At 43.2% G+C, this 22,976-nt stretch overlaps 1 protein-coding gene and 1 non-coding gene across 2 annotated transcripts in view; one reads left to right on the top strand and one right to left on the bottom strand.

The window, feature by feature from the left end:
* Positions 1-1,159: 1,159 nt before the first annotated feature.
* Positions 1,160-22,976, top strand: part of FBXW8 (F-box and WD repeat domain containing 8) — a 114,146-nt gene continuing 92,329 nt past the window's right edge. Inside the window, exons 1-2 of the mRNA XM_022597934.3 lie at positions 1,160-1,551; positions 15,924-16,028. Of these exons, the coding sequence (XP_022453642.1) occupies positions 1,231-1,551; positions 15,924-16,028 (426 nt within the window). The 5' untranslated portion in view covers positions 1,160-1,230. The remainder of the gene's footprint in view (positions 1,552-15,923; positions 16,029-22,976) is intronic.
* LOC115804138 (U6 spliceosomal RNA) lies at positions 11,089-11,195 on the bottom strand. Its single transcript, XR_004024988.2, has one exon. It is a non-coding gene; the product is annotated as a U6 spliceosomal RNA (small nuclear RNA).

The raw sequence follows: 22,976 nt of genomic DNA, 5'->3' as shown, positions 1-22,976 counted from the left end.
GATATCACTGAATTTGAAAATACACACACACACACACACACACACACACACACACACACTAACCAGAGGTGCCGCCAAGTGCTTTTTAGCTGGTTTAGATGTGTGGGCTCTATGATTCTGATAATTAATAGGTCAGGTATGGAGTAAGAAAGAGGATTAGAATCCTGGGTCTGCAAATTACCAGCTGCGTGATCTATGGCTATTTATCTGTAAAGTGGAGACAGGAGTTCTCACCTTAAGGGTTGTTATTAAGTAAATATTTATTGAGCTCCTATTAATCACTGGCCTCCAAGCTAAGAACTGACAGTCCAGTAGGGAAGGGAGATGTTAGTAAGACATCACACAGATATAAAATTACAAATCGTGTTCTGTGCTATAAGTATGGGATGCTGTTAAGAATGAATAGCAGGGAGACCTGATCTGCGGGGGTGGGGTTTGGGAGGAGAACTGAGATATGAAAGATGTGTAAGAGTTAACCAGGTCAAGGTGGGGATAAAAGTCCCTGAGGAGCGAACAACAGATACAAAGCCCTTAGAAGTTGATATGCTATTGTATGCCTCTTTCTTTCCAATCTCATAGCCCTCTCACTTGCAGTTCCTTCTGGAAAGATCTCTTCTGAGATCTGATCTTCCCATGGCTGGTTTCTCTCCTCATTTAGCTTTTGGTTCACATGACATATCAGACAGTCCATTCTCTGACCATCCTTCTAAAAGTAATTCTCCCATCCCCGTCCCTCGCCTTGTTTTATTACCTTACCTTGTTTTAGCTTCTTCATAACGCCTCCCACGGATTCAAACGTTCATATTCGTTTGTTTGAACGCCTCCTCCTTCCCACCCCCTCACTTGAACGCACACCCCAAGAGGGAAGAGATTATTTTTGTTGCTGCAGATTCAAATACTGAATTCTCAGCATCTGACATAGTAGCTGCTCAATGCATGTTTGAATGAAAAAACAGGGCTTGGCGCACAGTCTGCGCTTGGCAAAAGCCACAAGCGGAAAGTTGAGAAGCTGGGGGCGGGGGCAGGGCACAGACCTCGGCCTGGGTTGCCGCAAGCCACAGCGCCAGGGACAGCCGCAGGGGAGCACTCGGGGCGGGGCCGGGCAGGCCACCCGGAACCCGAGCGCGGCAGCGGCGGCGGTTTCCGGTGGCGGCGGACACTTCCCGCGGAGGGACCGTCCCGTGGCACCTGGTGGGCCGAGGGGGACGCGGCGGGCCGGGAGCGGCGGCGATGGCCGACCACAGTCTTGACGAGTTCCGCCGGCACTGGCAGGAGGAGCTGGCGCAGGCCCAGGCTCTGAGGAAGCGGCGGCGGCCCGAGGCTGCCGAGCGACGGCCGTGGCGGCCCGAGGTGGTCCCTGGGCGCGGCGAGCAGCAGGCCTCGGGGTACCTGGCGCTGGCCCAGGGCCTTTTGGAGGGCGCGGGGCGGCCCCCGGCGGCGCGGGCGACCCGGGCCGAGAGGCAGGAGGCGGCGAGCCGTTCCCGCTCCCCTCCGGCCCGCGAGGCTGCCGGCGGCGGGGAGCAGCTGGTGGATCAGCTCATCCGGGACCTGGTGAGTGGCCGTCGCCTCCCGCCGAGGCACGGGCTGGCCGTCGCCCCGGTACAAATGGTCTAATGAGTTGGAAAGTAACTGTGTGCCACCAGTGTGGGGGTGGGGAAATGAGTAGAGGTACACACCCCTGTGTTTGTGCGTGCATTGAGTATCTCTGGAAGGTGTGGTTCCCAGCTGGGGGCGATTTTGTCCCCCGTTTTGGCAGTGTCTGCAGACATTTTTAGATGCCACAATTGGGGCGGGGGTGTGTTCGCTGCAGGCGTCTAGTGGGTAGAGGCCAGAAATGCTCATGAACATTCTACAATGCACAGGACAGCACCCACAAAAAATATCTGGTCTAAAATGTCAGCAAGTACGAGACCGAGAAATCCTGATCTAGAAGGGTTCCTAAACTTTTAACAAGGTTGCCTTTGTGGAGGAGAACTCACGACGTGGATAGGAAGGAATTTTAACTTTTCTCTATATAGTGTTTGTACAGTTCAAGTTTTTCTAACTGTTCATGTATTACTTCAGTTAAAGTAGAAAAAAAACTTTTGATAAGAACCTCCATGCTAATCATAGTGCACATTTTGTGGGGCATGAATCCCTTCCAGAATCTGGAGTAAGCTAGGAACCCTCTCTCTTAAAAAAAAAAAAAAGCCCCTTTCCCAAAGTTGTCACAATCAAGATCACCTGAAACACATTCATGTTTAAGAGTTGGAAAAAGGCAGCAGGTTCTAGTGACTTAAATTGGGCTCAAAGGTAGCGTCTATAGCTTCTCAATAGGGAGTAATTCTGTAATTGCTAAGGTGTTTCCAGAAGAAATGGCTTATTCAACATAATATGTAGTTATATTCAAATAACATTAGTAGCTATAAGATTTCACAGAGTTTCTGGTTCTGTGCTCTGCCTGTCTCTAAGGTTAGATATCAACTTTGTGTGTGTGTGTGTGTTATAAGCATTCTCATTTAATGTGTTAATTCTTATATATGAAAATTCATATTGGCGTCATGCGTGCTTGTGTAAGAAGCGGGTCGTCACTGAAGAAGTCTGACATGTAAAAATTAAATTTGTCAATGCCTTGGGAAGGTGACTTAGCACCTGATAAGTCGTTCAGGCTAGTCCAGATCTACACACAAGTTATCCCCATAAAAGTAAACTTGTAGGCTGAGGCAAGACCAGCTTTGGGGGTGAAGAGAAACAGGAATGTGGATTATTAGGACAAAGGCACATTTGGGGCCTCGCAAATCCTCCCCACTGAATGTGGCATTGTATTCAGGAGTCACAACAATCCTGGGAGGTAGGTATTGTCAGTCTCATTTTACAAATGAGGAAATGCAGGTTTTGTGTAATTTGCCCAGGGTTACCCAGCTGCAAGTTCTTGGGATTGAATTTGGATTCAGATCTGTTGGACTTTAAATTTCACCAGGTAGGAGTTCCCCAAACTTGACTTGCTGTAACAGTCACATTAAGCCTTATTAAAATATAGGTTCTGGCCCTTCCCAGCCCTGCTGCATCAGTTTCCAGAGGAGGGGCCCAGAAACCTGGTGATTGGGATGATCAGGTGTGTTTGAGACATTGTTCTCAGCTGTACAGCTTATTTTGATTTGAGGTCTGGATTCCCTAGTCTTTCTAGTCCTAACATTCCTGAGGCACAGGCATTGATATCAAAAATAGTGGAGCCCTAACTGAAGTATCCTAAAAATGGAAGCGGCCTGCCTGCTGGAGGATCCAAGGGACTTCAGAATGTTTCATTTATAGTTAGAAAAAGCCTGCCCTGGAGTATATGCCCTTGATCCCTTCTGCTCCCTTTGGAATCACCACATTAGGCTCTGCTAGGCTCTAGGCTACTGTGAGGAGCATCCACACTTTGGGGCACTGCTAGTGGTTTTGTTTTTTTGTTTGTTTTTTGTACTTAGCAATCATCAGTAACACTGCTATAAATAAAAAATAAAGTAATCATAATTCATTGCGTGCTTACTTGTTTGTCTCCTGGGTATTGTCTTGTCAGGGTTTAGAGACGTTGTCTTCTTCAGTTCTCCCAATGGCCCTCACCAGTGGACAGCATTAGCCCCATATGACAGATGAGGTTTAGGAAAGTAATTGTTTTAAGGGACCCACCCAGTATCTTCAGTCTGAGAAATGATGGCAGCCTTTATAGAAAAGGTATTTCAGGGGTTGTAAGTCCCAAAGCCCACAGAGGGCAGGGAGGAAATGCAAATGAGTGAAGTAGGCTACATGTTACTCATTTGATCCTTTTTTTCCTAGTTCATCAGGTGTTGTGTCTTCAGATTCCAGCCATACTTTTGTAATAATTTGTTTCATAACGGCTACCGTTCTTTTTGTCACATTAAGTAGTAAACATAACGGTGTAGATATTGTCTTCACAATACCGCTAAAGAAAAATACTTAACCATTTTTTCTTGAAGCACAGCCCTCCTCTTGGTCTTGTTTCCCCACTTTTTAAAAATTAAAACAAAAAGGCAACCTCTATTGAAGTGTACCAACCATAAATGTACATCTTGATGTATTTCCAAGAGTGTACACATCAATGTAAACAGCACCCAGGTTACAGAACAGCATTACCAGCTTTTCAGAACCCTTATGTGTGCCATTCCACCCAAGGGTAACCACTCACCTGACTTCTAACGTCTTATTTTAATTTTATCTGATTTTGAACTATATAAGTAGAATCATACAACACATACTTTTGGGTTCTTGTGCACAGCATTATGTATGACATTTATCCCTATGAATATGCCACATCTTACTAATTCTACTGTTGATGGGCATTATTATTTTTTTTTATTTTTTATTTTTTGCTGTACGCGGGCCTCTCACTGTTGTGGCCTCTCCTGTTGTGGAGCACAGGCTCCGGACGCACAAGCTCAGCGGCCATGGCTCACAGGCCCAGCCGCTCCGCGGCATGTGGGATCTTCCCGGACTGGGGCACGAACCCGTGTCCCCTGCATCCACAGGCAGACTCTCAACCACTGCGCCACCAGGGAAGCCCTGATGGGCATTATTGATAACTAGTTTGTTAATAGCCAGTTTGGGGCTGTCAGGAATAGTGCTGCTGTGAACATTTTGTACATCTTTTGGAACATATGTACACACTCTTCTTGGGTATTTGCTTAGGAGTGGAATTGCTGGGTTACAAGATATGTGTATGTTCAGCCTTAGTAGATAATGACCGTTTTCCAAAGTGGTTGTACTTTTTTTTTTTCACTTTTCATAGTAACTGGAGTATGTGGAATATAGTATTTCACTTTCTTCTTTGCCATAAATATACCACCACCCAACTGAGACGACATATGGCAACTGAACGTGACCCTAGCATGGATGAGATGATAGCGACGAATTGGAAAATGTTAAGCTGTGGCTGGGCTAAAAGCGAGAGCCTCTGCCCAGGTCAGCTGCTTGTTGCCGTGTAGGAATGTGGTCCTGGTGTTGCAGAGTCTTTAGGGTTTTTTCCCCCCAAATTGCGATTATGTATTTCTATGTGGGCTCTATCAGTTTTTGCTACCAAAAAACCCCCAAAACTTTGGTTTAAGACAGCCAAGATTTATTTAGCTCACCATCTTGCAGAGTGACAGTTGAGCTGGGCATGAGTGGGCTCATGTATCTGTCTGAGGTTAACTCCTGTCAGCGAGGCAGCTCCACTTCTGGTTGTGTGTGTGTGTGTGTCTGGATTATGTGTCTCATCTTCCAGCACGTTAGCCCTGGGTGGACCTTACCAGAGTTACGAGAGCAGCAAAAAGGCAAGTCCCAACGCCCAAGTGCTTTTGAAGTCTCTGCCTAGGTCATGTTTGTTATTGTCTCATTGACCAATGCAATTCATATGGCCTCACCCAGAGTCAGATACCCAAATGCTTGAACACAGAGAGGCATGAACAAATTAGGGGGCTAGTTAATATAACTATCTACCACAAAAACTCTTCCCACTTTTAGTTTTTGTTAACATATGCACACGATAGAAAACGACGCCTCTCCTTCGACTAGATTTGCCTTGGGCCATGAGTTTGTGATCTTTGCCTTATGTCTTCCCAAGAATCCTTTGATCTGTGGGTGACTCCTGAAAAGGAAAATTTAGTTCATTTGGGACTCCCCAGAAACTCTGACAGGCTCATCCAGTTGACATGAAAGGGAAATAAAAAGCCAGTACCACCTCCTAACAGCCCCTCTCCCCTTTTTTCCCCACCTTTGGAGCACTCTGTTATACCAGCACATCCTGTTGTATTTTTGGTGCAGTCTCTTTCACTTCAGTTTTCAGTATCATCACTAGAGCAAGAACAACTAGTACGTTAGCAGTCAGGCGTGAAATTGCCTCTTGATGGGCACATGAACAGTGTCACCTTACAGTGTCACATGGCCGGGTACAGGCAAGACCTTTGATGGACAAGCCCAGCTGAAACGAAAACTTAGAAACGACTCCCATTGAGCCTCATCTTCTCTTGTGAGCTTTTAGTAATAGTGCTTAGAAACCATCTGTTTCAGGTGGTGAGTTAGGGACACCTAAATTGTCTTCTTGGTATATGGTTGAGTTAGTGAAAGAAATGATACAGCCCTGCATAGAATTTTAGAGGCAGTAGGCACTTTGTCTTTTTTGTCTTTTTTCCCTTTCTCAGTAAATTCAGGCTTCTCACAGAGAGTGGAGTATAATTGCAAGTATGCTGCTGCTTTCTTCACTGTGGTGGTTATGAAGTCCAGTTGCTCGGTCCCGTCTCTATTTAGGTGATGTGTCAGGACTCTGGGCTGCAAGCAGTCAGCGCCCAACTCACACTGGCTTAAAAAAAACCAAACTGCAATCTGTTGATTCATGTAACTGAAAATTCCAGGTGTGGTCCTTGTTCTGGGTGGTTTTATGATGTAACTAGAAGTCTCTCCATCTCTCTTTTATTTGTCCTCCCCCCACCCCAGTTTTCCTGAGATGTAATTGACATAGAGCACTAACAGGTACAGCACGGTAACTTGACATATGTATATGTTACAAGATGATTACCACAGTAAGTTTAGTTAACATCATTTACCTCAATAGTTACAAAATTTTTTTTCTCTGTAGAAATCTCTCCATCTCTCAGTCCTGCTTTCCTTTTGTTGGCTTTATTCATAGCCTTGGCTTTATTCATAGAATTGGCTTTATCCCAATTTGGGATAAAACGGCTGCCAGCAACTCCAGTCTTATATTCTGTCAGCTTATCAACCCGGGGGAAAGAGAGCATCTGTTTTATGCAGCAGAAGTTATGAACTTAAATTCCCATTGATCCAGACTGGGTCATGGAGCCATCCTCAAACCAGTCACTGACGCAAATTGGCCAGGCTCATATCCACTGCCCACCCCTGAAGATAAGAGTGGGGTCAGCCCCACCTAAGCCATGTTGACCAAGAGTGGGGTGGTTTCCTAAAAGAAAAGAGGGGATGGATGTTGGGCAGAAACGACAGATGACCACTTTAAGTGGGTAACTGTTTGAAGCGGCACTAACTGTAGCCATGTAGGTGTTTTCTGTTCATCCAACACATTTATGGATCAGCTGGGTGCCGGGGAATCAGTAGTAAGCAGAATGGACACAGTCCCTGACCTCAGAAGCCTAGTCTTGCTTCTTTTAACTGAAAGGGTAACATTAATGGAGCAGGATGGTTTTGGTTACAAGTCCAGGCTCAGAATCGGGTGGACCTGAGTTCAGGTGCGGTCTCTGCTGCTGACTTGTTGTCTGACCTTGGGCAGGTCACTTACCCTGCCTTACTTATCAAATGAGGACCAGGCTAGTATGATCTTGTGTAGAGGCTGGGACATTCTTAGCGCACCAAGCTGGCTTACAATAAGTAGACAGTAAATTAAAGCTGGTGCTATTATTATCATGAGTATTGCAGAAAAGTTCGTTATACTATCTCACTTCCTCTTTGCTAAAGCTTATCCCTGGTGAGCCTCTTGCTGCAGGCCGCCCCCTGGAATCCCTGGAGGGCGGCGTCTCTCGTCTTCCTCTTGTAACCCCGCCTATGGTACTCAGTGCAGTGGGGGCCCCATTGGCATGTGTGGAATTGAAATAGCATGGGCAGAGCTGCTGCTTCCAGCAACAGCCTCATAAGGAGGCTCTGTGATGGTTAGAACCCCTGTGAACATTCAGTGTTACGATTTGGGTTTTCAGGCCTGATGAAAGTTTTAATACTGTTGGCCAGTATTTATTGCTCACTTTGTCAATATCTAATTTGTCAGAGCCTACATCTATGTTGTCAGCAGGTCAATTTGATGACTTGACGTTCCTCTTTTTTTTAAAGTTAGAAACAAGTAGGGGAACTGACTAATACAAAATGAGAAGGCAACCGAGTCAAATGTGAACTCATGCACTGGCGTACCTGGAGTGACTTTCCTTCCTCTTTCTGTCCTTTGCCTTCCTTCCTTTTAAGGCTTAACTTGATTCTTGTTCCTATGTTAACTCTCCCCTGATCCCTCCAGCCCAAGGTTCTCTGCCTTTTCCTTTACTCCAACTAAAACGTTTTCTTGTCAGTGCCATGTATTTTTTTCCTGTTACGAGTGAGCACATGTCTACTTGGACATGTTTTGTAATGGTCTCTGTGTACACTAGAACAACTTGTAACTTAGGACGTCTGTTTGTTGAAAGGTTCTGCTGCTTGAAGCAGCCTGGGCTCCATTCATTCACTCCTCAAGTACTCATTAGGTGCCTTCTTGGTACCAGGTACTCTTCTAGGCACTGAGGCTACAGCAGTGAACAAGTCAGACAAAATTCATGCTCTTATAAAGCCCACATTCTGGGCAAGAGGGAGATGGACAATGAACAAATAATTGTCAGGTAATAGACGCCCTGGAGAAGAAGAAAGCAGGTGGAAGGGACAGAGTGTGTATGTGTTGGGGATAGTGCTAGCCAAGAGGCCTTCCTAGGAAGGTCATGCTTATGGAAGAGGTGAGGGAGCAAGTGTGCAGAGATTTGGGGGGGGCATTCTAGGCAGAGAATGGCAAGTGCAAAGGTTCTGTGGTGGCCAGGGCCAGCTGGCCTCGTGGGCACGTGTGACCTGTGTGGTCACGTAGGGCCCCAGGCTTAGAAGCACCCTGTGCTCGGTTTAATGCTCTGTTGTTGCCATCTTGACATTCTTAATATTAAACAAGGGGCCCCGCATTTCCATTTTCCACTGGGCTCTACAAATTATATAGCCAATTTTGATGGTACGAATGTGTTTGGAGTATTTGGGACCCTTGATGTGAAACTCTTCCCACAAACAAACCATACCCACACAGGCCCCTCTGGGACCGGAAGCTTTTGATAAGGGAGCTCCCCCTCCCCCTCCCCTGCTGACTTCTTTCTGGAGAGAAAAACTGTATCCGACTAAAAGGGGGCTTTGAAAGCAGAGGTCGTGCGTCCTCTGCCTCCCTAGCTTTCTCCACTGCCCAGCCTCCTGGGGTCGCCCCAGCCCTCGCTGCCCAATCGTTTAGAATGCTCTCTGTGTCCACCCCTTGCCAGAGTGCCCAGGGGAATCATACCAGTAGGTGGTGAATGATAATGGCTCTTGAAGTTGGGAAGCCCATTAAAAAAAATCAAATCCCATGGACGTTTAATGTGCATCTACTGTATGCAGTGCAATGTACCTGTTAGATATTGTAGTGTTAAAGTTCAGCTATATCATCCACGTATGCTGTCAACAAAAATTTATTGAATACCTTTTGCTCCTTCTCATAGCGAGGCAAGGGATTAGGTTAAATGTTAAAAGATAAATTGGCTTTTTGTGGACTGCTTGGGAGCTTCACCACTCTTTACAGCATTGTTGCTTTGGAGAAGTGATTTCCAGGTTCTAAATAGCTGGCTTCCTGATGAACTTGGGAATACCTTGGGGGGCTATCTCTATTGCCTTTTGTAGACTCCAGTTTTTATTCCATTTTATGTGACAGTGATTTAGCTCTATAAAAGATTTTAGCTCTTTGGGTGTTGATATCATTTCTTATACATTTGCTAACAGTACCTCCCTCCCCCCAGCACCTGGCATGGACCTGAATTCAGATAGTGTTTTGAACATAAAACACCTTATCTTACAAGTGTATTGTTTTTCTTTGTGAAACATGGTTATTGTAAAAATATTGAGGAAATTCAGAAGAATAGAAAGACAAAAACAAAAATCTCTTGTAATGTTATTGCTCAGTGGCTACAGCTGTTAACATTTTGGTGGACTTTTGTCATTTTTTTTTCTTTTGTATAAATAAGAACGTTTTGAGACACATTTGGGAATGTAAATGAATGGCTGTTTATCTTGACAGTGTTTCAGACCTTTTTTTCCCCTAATCAACTAATTTTATTTTTCTTAAAGAAAATGCGGGTGAAACTGGAACTCATCTGTTCCTTCTGATTGAGATTGTGTGCGTCTACTCCTTAGCAGTATGTAGAAAGTTGAGATAAATTCATGTAGAAAACAGGCTCCTTTCAGTGACAGATTTAGCAGAAATGCTATGTATCTATTGTTTGAACTCAGGTGCTTTTCTTAGTTTCTTAAAACACCATCTAGAGAGATCTTTCCTGTTGTTTGCCCTGGAGATTACACTGGGAACAAACTTTAAGTCAATTTCTTCACTTTTTACTGATTTGGCTCTTAGTAATTATCCCTCCTTCTACTAAACAAGAGAAGACAGATTAAATTTCTAACAGTAAGGCACAAAACCAGTCCATTTACAGACTTAGTCTTACATTAGCACATAAGAGTACAAATCAGCCTCCCTGGGGATGGATCTATTTGCAATTTCTCTTAGCGTTTTTTGGAGTAAGTCCAGTAGACTTTGGGAAAATCTAGTATTCACTGACTTTGAATTAACAAAGTAACATGACCCCTTTGTGGTCGCTTTTTTTTTTTTTTTTTGGCTTGATTGGGAAAGGATTGATTCTTAAGTCTTTTGGTAAGTTAGGGTTGTGGTTCTCAACTTTTGGTTTGTATGAGGATTCCTGAGGAAGAGTTGCTTGAGCCCCATCCCTGGGAATTTGGGATATTAGGTCTGAGTGAGACCCTGGGCTTTTGGTTTAAAACACACACACACACACACACACACACACACAACTCCACAGATGATTTTGATGTATAATACAGGACAAGAGTCACCAATATTGGAGAGAGAATCAATATCTCAACCATTAAAAAAAAAAATTAAAACACAAGTTGTATGTTGTCCAAAGGGTGTCCTTCTTTAAATTTGAAGGAATGTTAATACTTTAAATTTACTGGTCTTCTGTATGGTCTTCTGTAGCATAAATTTGTCCATTCTAAATTATTCTCTAAACATTGTAGTCATACTGACTTTTTAATAGTACGACCATGTTTCCTATATTTCAAGTGTCTCTTTTCTTCTTGGAATATCTTAGTTTCTGGACTGCCAACTTGTCCATTTCCATATTTAAGTTACTATAGATATAGTTGGTTAATGTGGCCCATAACTTTTAGGGTGGCTGTATGCTTCAAAATAGCCTAGATGGAAGTCTGATAGCACCTTTTATTATTTTTTATTTTTTTTCTATTTAGAGACTGCAGTTAAATTCTTTTTAACATCTTTACTGGAGTATAATTGCTAAAAATAGGGGACGCTTCACAAATTTGCGTGTCATCCTTGTGCAGGGGCCATGCTAATCTTCTCTGTATCGTTCTAATTTTAGTATATGTGCTGCTGAAGCGAGCACTGATAGCACCTTTTAGATGGCAGGGTATTTCTCTGCACACTAGTAGCAAGTAGTAGTACTTTTTTTTTTTTTAATTTTGTGAACCGGGGTAGTACCAAATGAGAGTGCTTAGGACCTTCTTGCTGCTACTATTAAGGTATATGTGGTTACTGGGCTGCAGCCTCTGTCCAGGATGTGGCTCCACATCCTTGTCAAATTATGCTGTACCTATAAAAGAATTGGATTTTTAACCACAGGATCAAGCATGCTCCTAACTCTCAGTCTTTTGTAAGGTGTTCCCCAAGTGATATGTTACTAATAATAAGAGAGAGAAGTTTATGAGTGATTTACTTAACCCTGAAGCTGCTCTAGTTTTTTGGTATAGTAACATCACTCTAACTTACCTGCATTCCACTGTTGCCTCCTTAGTAGAAAGGGAAGTAGGTTACCTAATGTCTCTGGAGTTGTGCATAAGAGCCCTTGTGAATGTGCTGATCACAGGACTATTTGGGAATAAAGATTAGAATTTCCGTGAAACAGGCTCTGAGATAGAGATTTGCATGCAGGTGGTTTCATGGGTTGGCCTTTCTGAGGGGTCCCACATAGAGGTCTTTATATTCAGCTGTTGAGTAGTCATTGGATGCACACTGCCCTCGAGGAGGGAGTGTAACCTGGAATGAGGCAGCTTTTTGGCCAAGGGCAGTGCCTGGGAAGGGACACAGCTATGAGCCAGTGGCAGGCAGCATTCTGGGCATCTGGGGGGAAGGTGTCATGGATCCAGAGGGGGAATCTGAGTGACCCACCACAGCCTCCACTACAAGAGCCAATGATAGAATGTCTTGCCAGAAGGATGCTAAGGGTGCAACATAAAACTTCAGCATTTGGTCTCCGGACCTTGTGGGTCTACATATTTCTTAAGATGTGGAGATGTGGACCTTCCTTTAGTATGTTGGTTTCTTTTTTTTTTTCCTGCCATTCCCAGCCAGTGGTAGCAACAGGGAAGTTCATTTACATAAGAGTCTGGGACTTGATCTGTTTGGGATTGACTATCATTTTGGAGTTTAGATGCAATTCTAAGAGCACAGTGATTTTTTTTTTCCCACTCTTCACACCTTTTATTTTATTATTATTTTAAACATTTATTGGAGTATAATTGCTTTACATTGTTGTGTTAGTTGCTGCTGTATAACAAAGTGAATCAGCTATATGTATACATATATCCCCGTATCCCCTCCCTTTTGTGTCTCCCTCCCACCCTCCCTATCCCACCCCTCTAGGTGGTCACAAAGCACTGAGCTGATCTCCCTGTGCGATGCAGCTGCTTCCCACTAGCTATCTGTTTTACATTTGGTAGTGTATATATGTCCATGCCACTCTCTCACTTTGTCCCAGCTTACCCTGCCCCCTCCCCGTGTCCTCAAGTCCATTCTCTATGTCTGCTTCTTTATTCCTATCCTGCCCCTAAGTTCTTCAGAACCTTTTTTTTTTTTTTAAGATTCCATATATATGTGTTAGCATACGGTATTTGTTTTTCTCTTTCTCTTACTTCACTGTGTATGACAGATTCTAGGTCCATCCACCTCACTACAAATAACTCAAATTTGTTTCTTTTTATGGCTGACTAATATTCCATTGTATATATGTGCCACATCTTCTTTATCCATTCATCTGTCAGTGGACGTTTAGGTTGCTTCCATGTCCTGGCTATTGTAAATAGTGCTGCAGTGAACATTGTGGTACATGACTCTTTGAATTATGGTTTTCTCAGGATGTATGCCCTATAGTGGGAGTGCTGGGTCATATGGTAGTTCTATTTTTAGTTTTTGAAGGAACCACCATACTCTCCATAGTGGCGGTATCCATTTACATTCCCACCAACAGTGTAGGAGAGTTCCCTTTTCTAAGAGCACAGTGATTTAAAAAAAAAGTTTGGCTTTGTGATGTTGGTGTTTACATAATTATAATTCAGTGCTTTGAAGCAGTTGTTGCTCTCCAGAACTTATAAATGATCAAGAACAATAACACCGTGTGTTAGCAGTGAGACCGGCATGGAGTCTCTGACTGTTGGTGTGGGAGCCCTAATACCCCGGACTGGTCATTCACACCCTGCTGGCTACCTCCTTCTCATCCTCTGTGCACTAGAGCAGATCCGTCTGTAGTTATTACTGTGGTATAACCTTTTAAAATTGATGATTCTTTTTTTAAAGCCCTCTTGGAAAAGCCCTTGTTGTGTGGGTACTTTCAGTATTCATACTTCTGAATGACAGCTTCTGCTGTACCATCCCCTTTCCACTGTCATTGACTATCATGTGCTTATCTCGTGACAAGGGGAGACAACTTTCTGTGTAAACAACAAGCTGACGTGGGGGCTACGCGGAATGTGGGCCTAATCAAAAGTATGTGTTGAAGGAAAAAAAAAGGGACCTGGAATGCCACTCAAGGAAAGAAGATAGTACTCTTAGCAATCAGTTATTGCATGCTGAGCCTGGGTACTTGTGCCAGGCCCTTTCCATGCATTATTTCATTTTATTCTCATAACTGCCCCATGAATAACGTATTAGGTGTGTTAATATCTGTTTCATAGATGAGGAAGCTAAGAATCAGATGCATTTAGCCTGGTCTCGTGGCTAGTCAGATGCAGAACTAGGATGATCAGTTGGAATCTGTGCTCTAACCCTCCATGCTCTGCTGCATCCCAGAGGTCATGGGGGCTGGCATGAAGGAGGATGGTGGCAGAGTTTGGAGTATGCTAAGGCAGAGGCGGTATTTTCTAGGATGAGAATAGAGAACTGGCCAACTGAACAGGCAAAAGGGAGAAGGCACCTGCCACCAGAATTGTGACTTTTCTGCACCAGCAAAACTAAAAACAGAGATGACTTCTCATGCTTCATCGCAGTAGTGTCAAGTGCAGACATCAGTTTATAGGGAGTCCCGAAGGGACCAATTGAAGAAAGCAATGCCTCTGGCAGCGGGGAGAAAAAAAAAAAGCTAATTATGAGTTCAGTTTGCATGAGTGCAGACTTTTCTTTGCCTTTATTCTGCTTGTATGAGGATAGGGAACATTTTTCTCTTGTTTCTTTACTGAGTGGATAAGGTAGACTTCTCCACCTCACCATAGTCAAAAAATCCAAAAGAGAAAGCAGAAGGAAGTCCAGGGCTGTGAAGGATAGTCTTGTACTGTGTGCAGCTGTCCTCGATTCCCTCCATAGTTATGATAAGGAGTCTCAAGTTGGATCTGGGCATAGAGAAACTGATGCCTCTCTCTCTTGATGAGTAAAGTTGATTAGCTGTAGGAGGGGACCTAGCATGACATTAGACAAATGACTTTCCATTATTTTTTTAGGCAAGGACCCCTTTGTCTTCCAATTACACTTGCAGATTTTTTTCTGTTGTTTTCTGTAAAGCCAACACTTCTGTCCTGATTTAACATGCCGTTCCTTCTTTACCCGCCGAGAACTGTCAACTCTTCCTCTTTTTTCCTCTAGAGATCCTTCTTGGCCTTCGTGCTTAGCCTTGCGTTGTTTTTGCAGTTGAATACATTACCTCCTTATGCCCTGGATTATCTTTTAGCCCTGAGACTCCTAGATGAATGGAAACATGATTCCAGAAAAATCTTCACCCTGAATCGTGGTAGGGTTTGAGTCGGTGCTCACACTCCCTTAAAAATGCTGAGATTCTTTTCATGCAGCCTTGCAATATACAACTGTTGTATTTGAGTGGTGGATTAATAATTTGCTTGCAACCAGTAAGTCACCGACGTCAGCCAAAGCTTATTAAACATGAATTTTATTAAGCGAGTTTTGTTGGGATGCAGAGCTCTGCTTTCCCCAGCTTTACAGGAGCACACACCAAAGTGAGCTTTGGCAGGTGGAGTCGGGAACAGGCAGAGGGATCCATGTGCACACTTGGCCTTTTTTCTGTTTCACCCTCGTATTTCTTTGTGCTACCAGGATCGTCATGACAGCCTTATCTCTCAAATAAAGCCTGTTACCTCATCCCTAATTGCTTATCCAAAGGCAGGCAAGCTCTAATTTCTCCACATTAACAAATGACACCGAAGAAGAACTGCTCTGTTTGCACTGGCTCACTCAGGTTAAGCAGCACAGGCCCCCGGGTGCATTAGGAAACCTTGTGCTTCTCCTGTGGCCACGGGGAGACGGACTCACCTTACTCAAGAGCAGCACTTCATTTGTTTACTTTTTGCTCACATTCACAGCCCTATCCCCCTCTTCCTGATGAAAACACTGCAGTGACCTAGGTCAGCATTTATTCACTGTGGGCATTCACCCCCCTCCAAGTTGGGGGCTAGTAGCAGTTGTCCTGGAAGGACCAGTGGCCTCCCTGATTCCAAGGCTCTTTCATGACTGCCTACCACTCACCTTTCCTTAGAAGCTGAGAGGTTTTCCACAAACCTTTGCATTGATTCCTGTGGCACACCCCAGGTTGTGAGATGGCACCCCTGCTTCTCCTTTTTGAAGCATTACGGGAAATGGTCTTGTGGAGTTTATAAGTGAATGTAAGGAGGGTAAGCTTGTGGGGGTCGGAGAATTGAGAGGAGCTGTCAAGCTCTGAATTAGTTCTATGACTGTGCTCTGCAGAATAGTGAGAATGCTTTGCTCCTCCTGGGAATCAGCATCATCTCTCTTGTCACCACTTAAGGCTATTGCTGGTCATTTAAAGGGCCTATAAATATGAACATTTTCATATCTCAGAATCTTAAGCTTGTTTCTTTTCTTTTTTCCTCCTCAGAATGAAATGGATGACGTGCCCTTCTTTGATATCCAACTGCCTTACGAGTTGGCAATCAATATATTTCAGTATCTGGACAGAAAAGAACTAGGAAGGTGTGCGCAGGTAAGCTGTCATTAATGGATGGTCAGGATTTACCTACATGTGTAATTCAAGTATGGGAAGCTCTTCTATAGCAGAAATTTACTTTACAGAATGACAAACTTTAAAGAAATAATGAGTTGGATAGCAGCTTTACTTGAAGGAAAGCAACCTTGAACATAAAGGATTATGTTCCATATCACCATGTCATGTTTATCTTTTTGTGACCGTCTGTCCCAGAGCTGTGTTCCTCTTGCAGTCTGAGTTATGGCTGACCTGTGGCAGCGTGCTCAAGGCTGACAAGGTTGTACTTGCCTTTACTGAGATCGCCAGACCTGTTAATGTCCTCACCGTTTCTAATGCAAAGATGCAAGGCCTTGGTTTAGTCACGCCAGTCGTTAGGTTGGGAGCTGAGGGTCAGCCTGGGGACAAAACAGTGAAGTCATGTTCCACTGTATGATCCAAATTACCCTTCAAACACCAGAATTCCACTCAGTGAGGCGAGAGGCATGTGAGAGCTGAGAGCCACCGAGGGAACTGCAGATCTGCGTCACCCATCTCATGCCTACTCTGGGGCACGTGCCCATGGCGTGGAATGGTGGGAGATACAGTCTAGGCTGGACTTTATTGTGTGCATGAATCACAGGGGATCTTGATAAAATGCTAATTCGGATTCAGGAGGTCTGGGGTGTGGCCCAATGATCTGCATTTCTACCAGGTGATGCCAAGTGTGGCTTTGGCCATGCTTTAAGAGGCAAGCATTTATATCATTAAAGTTAGTCTGTTATTCTCTTCCTTTTGGAGAAGAATGTCTAATTTCTCATAAGTTAAATGTGTATGTGATTGACCATTTGGCTTTTCATGGACAACTGTGTTCCCAGAAGGCACTGGAGTATCCATTGCCAAAGAAGTAATTTGTTTAGTGGTTACTGTTCCCCATCCCTGAATCCTATAATGCATTTGATACAAGTTTCTGTACCTGCAGGAGAAAGAGTTTGGTGAAATTGAGTGGTAGGAGAACTATACAATAAAAATCCGAAACACCACCATGAATATGCAGGTAAAAATATTAAGGCAGTTTGAGGGTGGTGAAAACTGTAGACAGACTCTAGAGCTGTCTAACTCCATGGCAGTTCAGTGAAATGACACAAAATACAGGACAATTTAGAGAGTTTCTGGTTTTACTTTATTCCCCTATTATGGTTTTACCCTATTGTGAAGCATTTTGCTTAATCAAAACTATTTTTCTACTTAAATATGAATTTGAGAAAGTGCTCAGTATTTTTGATTGCCACAGCATCAGTTAAGGGGGGTATTGGCAAATATTTTTTGATGCAGGGTGTGGAAATCTTTCGGAAGAAACTATGCAGAGGCTAAATTCACAAAATAAAAATGTTTGAAGTGTAAACCATGCTCAGAGCCTATTGACTGCATTAAGTAAGAGTACCTACATTGTCTTCTTCTTTGCCTTGGAAGTTGGATTTGTTATATTCTAACTTTACACATTGGCCCTGTTCCCAAGAGTTGAAAACAAGAGTGTAGCTAAACGAGTCCAGCTCCTGGATTTCAGCCTGATGCTGTTAGCCAAAGTCTTGGAACAGGGTCTATCTAATAGCTAGCTTTCCACAAAGTCAGTCTTAGATGATAAAATCTTCATTCTTGATAGGGAGCTGCTGTTTAAGGAATCATTTCTTTTTACGTTGCTTTTGCTCTCCTGCTTTGTAGAGGGCCATGTGGCTTTCACATCTGCTGGTTTTCTCATCCAAAGAGTTTATCAGTGAAAGATAGGATCTGGTGGAAGAAGAAATCCCTCTTTTGGTACCGTGGGGCTGCATTCCAGGGTAGATTGGTTATGCTGGTGAGATTATCCTGCAGGTGTGAACAGTTTAATTTGCAACACAGTAGTCCAATTGTGCACCAGAATTCTTCCCTCTTGGGCCAGTTGGGTTTGGATTTTTGTGGTTGAGCCTAATTTTTAGAGCACATGTATAAGATTGGAAAATATACTTAAACAGAACCCCTGAGGTGGCTCTGATCTTCTAAGCCAGGATTTTTTTCGTAGAGCTTTTGCACAAAGATGACGATGGATGGCCAGTAGTTTGTGACTTGGCTTTGTTTTTTTCAAGCATTAAAAGAAAACCACAAAGTAATAAAAATAAGTAGCATTTTCATTTGTTTCTCGTGGTGTTTTTATTTTTGAAACAGGAAAAGGGCCTTCTGTTGAATGGAATGTCCTGCTGCTTTATGATTTTATTTTAGAGGGGGCTCGCTCTCTCCGTCTCGCTCTTTCTCTCTGGTTCTCTTTTAATCTAGCCGCCTTGGGATTTCAGTGAAAGTGGTTGGGCCAGTTATGTGGAATTGGCACCATAAACTATATGTGTGCCCTTGGAGAAAACCTGTTTGCTTAGATCCTTATGCCAAATTGGTAACTGACTAACAGTAAGGAACCCTGATTGGGGCGGACTTCTGAGATTTCATTATGCCACAGACTGTACTGGGGAATTGATTTGGCTCTTGACTCTGTCTCCTTTCTGCATCCCCTCTCTTTTCTGCTTTGTGAAGCTTTACGCTTCAAAACTAAAGCCCCCTTACGTTAGTTTGTGGTCCTGTGTACCCTGAATGCTGACCTTCCTAGCTCCTTGGTATCCATACTTGTCCCTCGAGGGATTTAGTATCTTTGTGGGAGAGTATCATGCTGGGATGTCTCAAACAGTGTGGGTTTTAGTAAGCAGTTATGCTTGGGGCAGTTCATTGAGCAGTTTATCATTTCGCTACTTAGAATTTTTTGTTCTTTTGTGTGTGTGTGTCCACAGGATTTCCAAACACTTTAAAGGGTAATATTTTAAAATGGACAACAATGACAAAATTGTCGATTTCGAAATTACAAAATTGTTTGGTTTTTATGAGAAAAGTGAGTGTGCTGTTATATTACAACATGAGTAATTCTAAGGAGTAAAGGTTTTTAAGTATTTGCCAATGTTCATTTAAAAAACTTTAAAAGTAATTAGAAATTCATAAGTTGCAAAAAATAGAGCAGAGAAGTTCTGTGTACCCTTCCCCCAGTTTCCTCCATTGGTAATGTCTTGCAGACTGTAGCCCAATATCAAAACCAGGAATTGACATTTGCAAAGTCCACGGAGCTTACTCAGATTTCACCAGTTTAATACACACTTATTTGTGTGTATTTAAGTCTACGCAGTTTTATCACGTGTGTAGATTTGAGTGACCACAGGGTCAAGATACAGAATTTTCATCACAAGAGTCCTGCTACTCTTTTATAGCCATGCCCTTCCCTAACCCCTGGCAACCTCGAATTTGTTCTCCATCTCTATAACTTCATTTTTTCATTTTCAGTTTTAGCATATATTTTAGTTATGTGTATTTCCTAATGTGTAAGTTTAGAAATAGAGCTGCAAAGGCAATAGGGCCATGATTTTCAAGTAAAAGGTAGAAAAACGTCCTTGAAGAATGTAATAAAGAAAAAGAAGGAAGATGGGAGAGGTTAAAAACTTAAGATTTATGTTAAAATTGGCAAGCAAGAAGTAGGTGTTACCAAAATAAATAAGTAGCTCTGGAACTAAAGCCCAGTGTATTAGATTATGATATTTCAAGTTTCAAGGCAAATGTGATCTTATGATCTTCCCATATGTCCAAATAGGAGAAACTAAAATTTGAGTTTTTCTAGCTACAGATCTTAATGACATTTTTAAAGGTTGGAAATTTAGAGCCAAGTGTGCCTGGTTGATTTTCAGAGCAGAAATTATTCTGAGGACCTGTAGTTGCTGGCAGGGTTCCCTTAGTTCTTAATTTCCACTTTGCCCCCAGACTTCTGTCAGGGAGATATGTGCATGCCTGACACCCAGGCATCCACAGGAGTTTCCTTTTAATTCCCCTCTAAAAGGGGTTAGGGAGAACCAAAGCAACTCCAGAAAAAAAGATGGGGAACTAGATGAAACAAGAATGGCAAAATATTGATAGTCATTTGAACAGAGTGGGGGTGACTTATTACGCTGTTCACTTTACTTTTGTGTGGTTGAAAATTTTCATATTAAAACTTAAAAGAGAAAAAAATCAGAAAGCAAGAGATTATATTTGAATAAGAAAGTCAAAGCCTTCTGAGAGCAGCACATGCCAGGAGCTGACCTTTGAAAATAAAAACAATCCAGTTTTTTTCGTAATTTTTGAATTTTATTTTATTTTTTATACAGTAGGTTCTTATTAGTTATCTATTTTATACATATTAGTGTATACATGTCAATCCCAACCTCCCAATTCATCACACCACCACCACCCCCGCCACCGCTCTCCCCCCTTGGTGTCCATACATTTGTTCTCTACATCTGTGTCTCTATTTGTGCCTTGCAGACTGGTTCATCTGTACCATTTTTCTAGGTTCCACATATATGTGTTAATATGCGATATTTGTTTTTCTATTTCTGACTTACTTCACTCTGTATGACAGTCTCTAGGTCCATCCATGTCTCTACAAATGATCCAATTTCATTTCTTTTTATGGCTGAGTAACATTCCATTGTATACATGTACCACATCTTCTTTATCCATTCGTCTGTCGATGGGCATTTAGGTTGCTTCCATGCATGACCTGGCTGTTGTAAATGGTGCTGCAGTGAACACTGGGGTGTGTGTGTCTTCTTGAATTATGGTTTTCTCTGGGTATATGCCCAGCAATCCAGTTTTTTTAGGTGTTGAACTTAAAAAAAAATTGGACTTATTCTTCTCATTTGGTTATTTACAGAGGGCCTACTATGTGCCATGTACCATTGTAGATGGTGAACGAAACATAAAACCCCCTGCCTTTTGGAAAGCTTTACATTATGTGCAGTAAATATATCATTAAATATAGAATATATCTGATGGTGGTAAGTGCTATGGAGAAAAATGAGACACAGAGATGATGTTGGGGGTTGCATCATCTGGGGTGGCCAGGGAAGACTTCATAGAGAAGGTGACCTTTCAGCAGAGACCTGAAGGAGGGAAGAAGGAAGCTGGGCTGGCCTCTGGCAGAGGGGAATAGCAGGTGCAGAGGCTTTGAGGTGAGTGTACCTGTTGTGTGAGGAACAGCAGGAAGGTCAGACTGGCTAGGCTGTGGCAACTGAGTAATGGCCTCCCTGAGATGTTCATGCCCTAATCCTCAGGCCTGTGATTACGTTATCTTTTATGGTAAAAAGACCTTTGCAGATGTAAGTTAAGGATCTTCACATGGAGTGATCTTGGATTATCCAGGTGGGTTCATTGTGACTATAGAGCTCCTTAGAGGAAGGCAGGAGGTCAGAGAGGAGAGGAGATGCTATGTTGCTGGCTTTGAAAATGGAGGAAGGGGCTGCAAGCCAAGGAATGTACTGGAAAAGGTGGAAAAGGTAAAGAAACAGATCGTCCCCTGAAGCCTCCAGGAGGAATGCAACCCTGCTGCCAACACCTTGATTTTATTTTATTTTATTTTTTGGCCACGCTGTGCAGCTTATGGGGTCTTAGTTCCCCGACCTGGGATTGAACCCGTGCCTCCTGCAGTGGAAACGTGGACCGCCAGGGAGTTCCCCCAACACCTTGATTTTAGACTTCTGGCCCCCAGAACTGTAAGAGAATAAATGTGTGTCATTTAAAGCCATAAGTTTGTGATAAGTTGTTAGAATATCAATAGGAAACTAACACAGGGATGTAGTGAGCAGACAGGGCTAAGAGAAGGAGAGATGGTCCAAATTCAAAAGGCACTTAATCTGTTAACAGAACTTGAACTTTTATTCTGAATGAGATGGGAAGCCATTGAAGTGTTTTAATCAGAGGAGTGACAAGGTCTGACTTATATGTTAAAAGGGATCATTTTCCCTGCCATGTGAAGAATATGCCGGGGAACAAGGCCGGCAGCAAGGGGACCAGTTTGAAGGCTACATGGTGGTTTGGACCAGGACTGTGCTGGTAGAAGTGGGTGGAGTCAGGGTTGCTGATGGGTTGGGTGTGGGGAGAGGAGGAAGAGTCAACAGGACTCCAGGGTGTTTGGCCTGAGGAACTGGGTGGATGAGGTTACCATTACTAATGAGGGGAAAATGGTGGGATAAGCAAGTTTGGGGGGAAGATAAGTACTTGAATGTGAGGCTGCAGATGAGTTCTGGGTTGAACTCAGGGTTGACGATGTCAATTTGGAAGCAGTCAGCACATGGATGGTATTTAAAGCCAGGAAACTGAACGAGATCATCAGGAAAGTGAGTGTAGATAGAGGAGGAGATTAGGGGTTGGGCCCTGGCACAGACAGTGAGTAGACGATAAGCAGACTGAGAAGGCGGTACCTGTGAGCTGGGAAGAAACCTAGCGTGCACAGTCCTCTGAACCAAGGGAGAGCAATTTGCAAGGAGGTGAAAGTGATCAAAGGTAATAAGCGGTCAAGTGAGAGGAAGACTGAGAAGAGACTGCTGGGTTTAGCAATGGGAGGTCAGTGGTGTGTCCTCCCCAGGTAGACTTCATTATGTCATTGTGTGACTGGAACAGTGACAGTTTTTCCCCTGTTGTGGGCCTCACTGGTAACCTTAATCCAGGCAGAGTTAATAAAGCTAGTTTTTGAGTCAAGGGCTTTTTAATTTTTTTTTCTTTTAATGCTGCAATTCATAGTGGTGCTGTAAAGCAAAATGCTGGAGACACTTTTATTAGCAAATTCTTGCAGCTGAGGCTCACTCAGTGGGGCTTTTACTGGGCAGGGCCAGTCCAATCCTGGTGTATTAAAGAAAGACCATTAGGCCTTTGGAAAATTCAGGCTCGTAAACTTTCTAGATTTAATGTAATTTAAGAAATCAAAACAATTAGATTTCCTTTTGGTGAGACTCTTTAAAATTTACTTGTGAAAGTTTGACTAGGTGTTTTTCTTGTTGATTTTTTTCCCCCTTCAGGATTAAAAGAAATTCTTAAAGCCTATCATTTTTGTTCTCCTTTAAAAGAAGAATAAAAAGGCAACCCTCTCTTTAT

This window comes from Delphinapterus leucas, chromosome 14 (assembly GCF_059928025.1).
Source record: "Delphinapterus leucas isolate spDelLeu-1000000601 "Yukka" chromosome 14, BTC_Dleu_Yukka2, whole genome shotgun sequence".
Classification (NCBI taxonomy): Eukaryota; Metazoa; Chordata; class Mammalia; order Artiodactyla; family Monodontidae; genus Delphinapterus; species Delphinapterus leucas.
Note: the sequence above shows the minus strand (reverse complement) of the source record. Positions and strands in the feature narration are given on the sequence as shown.